Raw genomic sequence first — 8,533 nt, 5'->3', positions numbered from 1 at the left:
TCCACTTACAAAAAAAAAAAATCAATTAGTGTCTTAATTCATGAAACAATGGATAAAACAAAAACAAAAAAAAATCAATTAGGGGTGTTTGATTATGTTATTTAAACAACAATTTTTATTATTTAAACAACATAATATTTTTTCACTCATATATTTTCACATCACTTAAATAATGTTGGTAAAACAATGTTACCAACCCGCCATTAGTTAGTATCTTAATTCATGAAACGATGGATAAAACAAAAACAAAGAAAAATCAAATAGTGTGAAAAAGTGTGTAGTCTATCTAGCCTTTTTTACGAGTTTACGACAGACCATTAAAAATAGGAAAACAAAAAAAAGAAACAAGGGTTTGTTTGTTTATTTCCAAAATTGATAATTTATTAGCTCCTCCATTGAAGAAGCAAAAGCAGTAATTGGAGAACCAGATGCAACCGACACCTGGCGGTAGAAGTAGCAGTGGCGGTGGCGGTAGTGGTGAACTGAGTGGAGGTGGTGGACTCGCTCGGTTCCGCTCAGCTCCTGCCACCTGGTTAGAAGCACTTCTCGAAGAAGAAAAACCAGTAGACCAAAAAGAACAGAAAAAAGGAAACGAAGAAAAAGAAGAAGAAGAAGAGGAAGACGAAGACGAAGAAGACCCATTAAAGCCAACCCAGAGCTTAACTCAGTTACTCGCTTCCTCTGCCGATCCAAGCCTCTTAGTCTTCGACTCAAACATATTCAGACAGAACAGCTCTCCAGCTGAGTTTTTCGGGAATTCTGATTCCGAAGCCTACTTCTCCAACTTTGGTCTTAACCCAAACCCACCAAATTACAACAACTATGACTCGCACTCCAACTCCAACACTTTTCATGGCGGCGGTGATGGTACTGGCACAAAGCGCTTTAGGGAGCTCAACCACCACTTCACTGCAAAGTTCCCATCTCATCATCACCTGGTATTTTTTTATTTTTTATTTTTTGTAACTTTCTTTCTTTTTCTTGGGGTTAGTTTGTTATAAACAAAAATTTAAGACCTATGTATATATATATTTTTGATAATATAGAAAGGAGAGCAAAGTAGCGGTGGTGGTGGTGGAGTTGGTAGCTTCATAGATATGGAGATGGAAAAGCTTTTGGAGGACTCAGTTCCTTGTCGGGTTCGGGCAAAGCGAGGTTGCGCTACTCATCCTAGAAGCATTGCTGAGAGGGTGAGTGTGAGATTGATGATCACTCACTTTCTTACATATATATTTTTTTTTAGAAAACCACTGTCAACTGTTTGTGTTTATTCCTAACTGATGCTTCCTCCACCTCTTTTTTTTTTTTTTTTCTCTCTCTCTGTGTGTCTTAGGTTCGAAGGACTCGAATAAGTGATCGTATAAGAAAGCTTCAGGATCTGGTGCCCAACATGGATAAGGTAGCCTCTAATTTACAGCTAAACCTTTTTTTCTTCGTCTTTTATTAATGAAAGATTAATCCATACATGGTGTTTTCTTTATTGAGTGAAAGGAAAACATTGTGGTCTTTGTGTTGTGTTGCTAATTGAAGCTAACCAGCAAACATGCTTGAGCAAAAAGTAGATTCTCAAGAGAAGATTAAAAAAAAAAAAAAAGATTAGTTGCCATTTGCCACGAGTAGTCAACAGTTTTAGTTGTCGGCAGATGTGAACTCTCTTGAATTTTAATTTTCTATTTTTTAGATCCATCATTTTGGCAAAAAATATTAAAAGTAAACTGTCAAAAAGTGTTGTCCACAGCCACGGGTCTAGGAAACTTTAGATAGGGGAACCAAAGCAAAGAAATTCAGTTTGTTCAATAGGACATATGAAGTATAATTTTCTTATGGTCAAAGTAAAATTTCTGTTTATCTATCATACCAAATTGAAAAGTTCTAATAAGGGGGCTTTGGGGCCCAAGGACTGCCTTGGCCTCCTTCAATTCACTCTTTGCTTGTCTGTTTGTTGCTTTAGTCCATTTAGAGAATATTATTGTATGATAAGTAATAATTAAGAGAAAATTGTATTATTAAAGGCAATCTTCTACTTTTACTTTTACAATTTTAGTAATGACTATATAAGGGTGGCAATTGCGTTGGTTTTGGTGGGTTTGGAAAGGTCATAAAGGGGGGTTTGGGTTTGGTAAAAAAAAAAAAAAAAAAAAAAAGATTAGTTGCCATTTGCCACGAGTAGTCAACAGTTTTAGTTGTCGGTAGATGTGAACTCTCTTGAATTTTAATTTTCTATTTTTTAGATCCATCATTTTGGCAAAAAATATTAAAAGTAAACTGTCAAAAAGTGTTGTCCACAGCGACGGGTCTAGGAAACTTTAGATAGGGGAACCAAAGCAAAGAAATTCAGTTTGTTCAATAGGACATATGAAGTATAATTTTCTTATGGTCAAAGTAAAATTTCTGTTTATCTATCATACCAAATTGAAAAGTTCTAATAAGGGGGCTTTGGGGCCCAAGGACTGCCTTGGCCTCCTTCAATTCACTCTTTGCTTGTCTGTTTGTTGCTTTAGTCCATTTAGAGAATATTATTGTATGATTAGTAATAATTAAGAGAAAATTGTATTATTAAAGGCAATCTTCTACTTTTACTTTTACAATTTTAGTAATGACTATATAAGGGTGGCAATTGCGTTGGTTTTGGTGGGTTTGGAAAGGTCATAAAGGGGGGTTTGGGTTTGGTTGTATTGTAGCTAGTATTGTCTTTATATAAGTTGTTCGTTGGTTATTACTCCTGTGGCTAGCATCTATTATGTTTGTTTTGATGGCTGAATCTCTGTTGTTTTCCCCCAATTTCTGTTATTTATGCTTTTGATAATTTTTAAAAGCAAACTACTATAATTAAATTGAATAACCAGCCGAGCTTAGTAGCATGAGCTTTTAACCAAGTGGGGCTTTAAAATAGTTGAAATACTTATAAATTTTTTTTAAAAATTGAATAAGCACGTCAATTGGAAGCTTCTTTTACACGTTGGAGAAATATGGTTTTAAGGAGCAGTGGAGAAAATGGATTTTTTTTTTTTTTTTGGTATTTCCACATCTATATTCTCTATTTTGGTAAATGGGAGTCCTATTGGATTTGTTAATAGTTTATGGGGCTTACGACATGGTGACCCACTGTCGCCACTCTTATTTGTAATAATGATGGAGGTATTCGAAGGCTGTATATGGGCAGTATTTTCAGTGGTTTACTGTGGGAGGAAGGGCACTGACCTATTGATGATCTCAAATCTTTTGTTTGCATATGACGCTTTGATTTTTTTTATTTATGGAAATGGCAGTACAAATGGGCTATTTGAAACATTTTTCTGTGTTTTGAAGCTGTGTTTGGCTTAAAGATTAATCCAAGTAAATTGGTTCCAATTGGAGATGTTCCAAGAATATCAGCTTTGGCTGAGATTTTGGGCTGCAAAATCTTTGCATTGCTCGTGAAATATTTGGGGCTTCCCTTGGTGGCTAGGTATAAGTCCAAAGAAATATGGGACCAATGCTGGAGAAGATGAAAAGAAAGTTTGCAGGCTAGAAGAAGCTATATTTATCAAAAGGAGGCCGAAACACTTTGATAAATAGTACTCTCTCTAGTTTGCCGACATACATCCACTCTTTATTCCCCATGCTAATTAATAATGTTCATCATTTTAAGAAATTACTGTGAGATTTTCTTTGGGGAGGTCTAGAAGATGATGTTAAATTTCGCTCGGTAGGAAGATATCTTGTGACCCAGTTTGATATGTTGGATTGGGCATTAGGTCTAGTACACTTTACTAATGCATTGTTGGGAAGGTGGCTTTGGCCTTATGCCATGGAAACATATACATTATGGAGAACCGTAGTAGTTATAAAGTATGGAAATGAACTGGGTGGTCTGGTTTTAGGAGTGCTTAAGGAACCCTATGGTGTGTCTCTTGAGAAACATATGGGAGGTTCTCTAATGTTTTGTCAAGTGATAGGTGGGAAGTGGCTTCCATGTTCGTTTTGGGCTTGATCTATTGTGTGGGGAGGTTACATTTAAGGAGGCTTCTTTGACACTATTGTATAGCCCAAAATAAAGAGGTTTTTGTGGTGGACTATGATTTGGAATGGTGGAGTTATTCATTGGGACATCTTGTTCACCAGATTTGTCCATGACTGGTATATGGGGAATTTACAATAATTTCTTGGCCGTTTGAACTCCACCAAAATTACAAGGGATGGGGAAGACCGGATGTGTTGTATCCCCTGCTAGGATTGGTAATTTTGAAGTATTATTATCGGGTTCTTACTACTGGAAACCCACTATACTTTCTGTGGAAAAGCATTTGGAAGATTAAGTTTCCTACTAAAGTAGCTCTTTTCACATTGACAACAGCTAGAGGTTCCTAATTCACTGTGATTATAAGCAAAATTTATGGTTTTTATATATATATATATATAATTTATTTTATTTTTATTTTTTTGTGGACTCCATTGGGATAAGTCTAAAGAGGGTAGTGGATTTGCTGGCATGTTGGAGAGGGCTTTAAGGTAAACATCTTGCTGATCTATGGGGAGCCATTCCACTATATGTCATGCGGACCCTTTGGAAAGAAAGAAAGCAAGGTACTTTTGGAGGAATTCAGCATTCGTCTTAAGTGGTCATTCATTTTCTTGGAGGAATTTCTAAATTTATGAAACTTTCAGTGAATTTTGGAGCATCCCTAGTATACTATCTGTGGACATGGGGAGTTTGCTCTTTCCTGCAAAATTCTTAAGAAAATTTTGTGCTACATCAACTTTGGTAAGAGAGCAAAATTCGATCTTGTTCAACCATCTTTGAGAGACCCAACTTAGTTTCACTAGCCACCCTAGACCGAATTTTATTGAAAACCCTGCTGCCATACAATCCAAGAAACCCATGATTCACAGCTAAAGTTTATTCTTGTATTTTAAGGGCCTCTATTACATTTGTATGCCCCTCTAGTTTTTTTGGATAATACATTTCAGTATAAATTTTTTATCCTGTTATCAAGGGTTTAAGAAGCCAAGGCAGTAGCTCACATGGCAAGGTGGTTTCAGAATGAGGAATTTGAGGATCCCAGAAAGTATTGAAGACTTTTCAGGAAGTTGATTAACTTGACTGTGACTCAGCTTGACATCACTTTGTTGTTATAGGCAGTTCACTCATGTTCATTGGCATATTGTCTATCATTTCTTGGTTTATGTAAAGGATGCTCCTTGCAAGGGCATAATGTTCAAACTCAAAGGCAATTTTGACATGTTGCTTCAGTGCAGACTGCGCTGGTGATCAACGGGATAGGCCTGTTTCCGGCCTTTGTATTTATGTAGGATATATAATCTTGTTACTTGGAGTTGGAAGAGAAAAAAGAGTCAATGATATGGTGAGATGTAATTCAGATACAGAGTACAGGGCTATGTCCTATACAGCTTTGAGATGATAGAGTGAGATCTCTCCTAAAGTAGATGACCTTCTACAAGAAAAATCCCTTGATGATACTTGATATAACCAGAAGCAACTTTGAGAGTTTTCATCAAGCAAATCAAACTTATTAAGGCTAAATGTCATTGTGTGCGAGATATAGTCATGAGGAAGCAAATTGCAACATCAATGGTTTGTTGAGTGATTAGGTAGGAGAAGCAATAAACAGGAATCATTTTTTAAAACTTTGAAACAAGCCATGCATGATGAACATGTGTGGGAAGAGCAAGAGAGTTATGTATAAGTGAAGGCATATTTTGTACTTCTACTATTTTATGTAATGATAAGAATGGAGAAACCAACCACTTTTGTGGTGGTCTCCCTCATTTCAACTTTCACCGGACAATTTAGGCTTTGTGCGTTTTTTAAATTTTCCCATCTGCTGTAAAGCAAGTTACATTACCCTTTGTTTGGATTGGAGGAAAGAGGAGAGAAGGGAAAGCAATGGAGGGAAAGGAAGCCAACTCCTTTGTTTGGTTAGACAAAAAGAATGGAGAGAAAGGAAAAGCGGAGGGAATTGGTTTCCTCCCTGTCTCACCATTTTGAAAATAAGAGAGAAGAGAGAAACTTTAACGTGGGGCCCTTGTAATAGTTATTTTTCCTTCCCTTTCCCTGTTGCAAACCAAACAAATGAATATGTATTTCTTTCCCTTCCCTTCCCTCCTCCTTCCTTTCTTTTCTCTTCTCTACATTTAACCAAACAATGCCTTAATGTGTTTGGATATCTGGAAAAATTAGTTATCTTCTCAGCATATTTTTGTACTGTAATATATTAAGATACTTAAGTGGATTGTCTTTTTAGAGCTAAATCATTTTTTTTTATAAACAATTTCAATTTTTTGGGAGAGGATAGATGTTATATGCTTATCTGGGAAATGGAACTAATCTTAAGAAGTGACCACTTTCCATTTTGGTTGGACCTTATAAATGGGCTTTTTTTATGTTTTACTTTTGGCTTCTCCTAATATTATGATTTTTCTCATCCAATGTTGGAGACAATGTTCTTCTTCCTATTCACACTGTATAATAAATTGCTTTACAAACAGAGTTGTCTGTGTAAATTGCTTGACTGGAGGAGATGTAGATGGTATAGAGGGATTTTTCAAAGCAACACCCTTTTTTTGTGTATTGGTTTTGTAGTTAACCTGTCATATTTTGCATCCATTTTTTTTTAAAGCAAACAAAACAAACAAGATGCATGTTTGAAGGTTAAGGATGTCAAGTATGTTGAGTAAAATTAACTAATTAATCTTCTGATTATTGTTGCAATACTAAATATAATTTGAGGTCATAGTTTTTTCTAATTGCCTGGTGTATCTTTGTTATCAAATAAGATGGTAATGGAGATGTCACTTTAAATAGAACTGAATAGAATGAATGAGTCCATTCCAGTTAGTTGGGAGAATTCAGTTTAAAACTCACTGATATTTTTTTCTGTTTTAGCTTTACAAAAAAAAAAAAAAAAAACTCAAATATAAAAACTAAATTGGCTTACAATCTTGCTACATAGGTTGATATCAAAAAAAATAAAATGTACTTATAATAAAAGGTATTATAAAAACTAAATTGGCTTCAATTGCATAGTCAGGTTTGGTACTTTGTAAAACTCAACCTTGAATCATGAAAGAAGAATATATTAATCGCCTTTAGAATTTTTAATTTTTGAATGAAGATAAAATCTCATTGCATCCAGACTTAGCTGCAATTTTTAAATTTGGCATTTTTGTTGTTGCTTGCAGCAAACAAACACTGCAGATATGTTAGAAGAGGCAGTAGAGTATGTTAAGCTTCTTCAAAAGCAGATTCAGGTACTCCCTGCATTGAACTTGAAAGAAATTTTATGAGTTTCAAAAGAAGACACAGGCAGATGATTGAAATTATGAAATTGTACAATTACCATTTCATCCTACATAATTTTACAACTCCAAAAATCCTTTTCTTTTTCCTCTTCTAGGCAAATGAGTAGGTGCTAAGAGGTATGGGATTGGAAATAAATAAAATAAGAGAAAATATAATTTGAATGGATGTGGTGTTCAAGTGAAGTGCAAAACAGAAGGCATAATTTTTTGCACATTTTGAAAATCCTGAAACATGGCAGGATCTCTCAGAGCAACAACAGAGATGCAAATGCTTGGTCAAAGATTTCACAGAAGAAAGTATTAAAGATAGCTCCCACAGTAATGTGTAATTATCTAATTTTGAGGTTTCAGCCAAGCTTCATCATGGTAATTTGCCACTAATATTCTCTTCTCTCAAATATTCACCTTGTAATTACAAGATCTAGTACTCCCCTTCTCTATAGATTTCAGGTTTCATAGTTTAGTCTATGATCAAGAATGTTTGCTTCATCTTGTCAAAACTCTGCTCTTTGAAGTTTGCTATGGTTGTGATTTCGCTTGAAAAAAGAAAAAAAGAAAAAGAAAAGAAATGAAGAAGTTATTGTGATAGTGCTTGTAAATTAATGCACACAATAATATATTAATTCAATTGCTGCACAACGATCTTTTTTTAAGATGTATTTTCCATATTTGCTATCGTGTCTAGAGAAAACTTTTAGTTTCATAAAACTTGCTATCCACTTATCAAGAAGCTATTGATTGATAAGATCCCTTTGAAAGATAAGTGAATGGACCATTATTTTAAAACAATCCTCATAAACAATTCACTAGCAATATTTACTCGCAATTACTATTTTTTCGTCATTAAGAAGGTTAGTTTCACATGCGACATTATCAATACATATATTTGAATCACATAATTTTGTGGAATAATTCAAATTATTTGGTTTTTGAATTGTCTGTTCTGAGTAATGTCAAATATTATATGTTGTTCTTTGTTTCTCCCTTCTTCTAAGTGAGAATCTTCTGTTTTGGTGGATTGTGAGAGTTATAATTTAGTCATGGTTGTGAAGTATGACAATTTGTCATTTGGCAACAGTTATTCTAGCTTGACATACATTGTTCTGGTAGAGTGGCGTGGTATTCAGCTGTCATGGTTGTGAAGTATTCTAGCTTGACAAACATTGGTTGAAGATGAATTGATAGAGTTCAGAAAAATTAGTATTTATAACATATTTATTATAAAAAGAGT

At 34.7% G+C, this 8,533-nt stretch overlaps 1 protein-coding gene across 2 annotated transcripts; it reads left to right on the top strand.

Annotated features, from left to right (window-relative positions):
• Positions 1 to 283: 283 nt before the first annotated feature.
• On the top strand, positions 284 to 7,955 carry LOC112001094 (transcription factor bHLH80). 2 transcript variants are annotated; one of them, XM_024033261.2, is made up of 5 exons: positions 284 to 938; positions 1,047 to 1,190; positions 1,334 to 1,399; positions 7,183 to 7,251; positions 7,398 to 7,535. In XM_024033261.2, exons 1-5 carry the CDS (start codon positions 429 to 431, stop codon positions 7,407 to 7,409), a joined length of 801 nt encoding a protein of 266 aa, XP_023889029.1. In that variant the 5' UTR covers positions 284 to 428; the 3' UTR covers positions 7,410 to 7,535. The 2 variants fall into 2 exon arrangements, with proteins under 2 accessions (XP_023889029.1, XP_023889026.2); XM_024033258.2 differs by lacking the exon at positions 7,398 to 7,535 and adding an exon at positions 7,542 to 7,955 and having other exon boundaries at positions 286 to 938.
• Positions 7,956 to 8,533: the final 578 nt, after the last annotated feature.

Source organism: Quercus suber, unplaced genomic scaffold (assembly GCF_002906115.3).
Source record: "Quercus suber isolate HL8 unplaced genomic scaffold, Cork oak 2.0 scaffold_385, whole genome shotgun sequence".
NCBI classification, from domain to species: domain Eukaryota; kingdom Viridiplantae; phylum Streptophyta; class Magnoliopsida; order Fagales; family Fagaceae; genus Quercus; species Quercus suber.
Note: the sequence above shows the minus strand (reverse complement) of the source record. Positions and strands in the feature narration are given on the sequence as shown.

Excerpts from the sequence above, each read along its gene's own strand:
- LOC112001094 (XM_024033258.2), top strand. The coding sequence starts at position 429 with ATGCAACCGACACCTGGCGGTAGAAGTAGCAGTGGCGGTGGCGGTAGT. Across the intron at positions 939-1,046 it reads TCCCATCTCATCATCACCTG|AAAGGAGAGCAAAGTAGCGG; the intron begins GTATTTTTTTAT and ends TTGATAATATAG. Across the intron at positions 1,400-7,182 it reads TGGTGCCCAACATGGATAAG|CAAACAAACACTGCAGATAT; the intron begins GTAGCCTCTAAT and ends TGTTGCTTGCAG.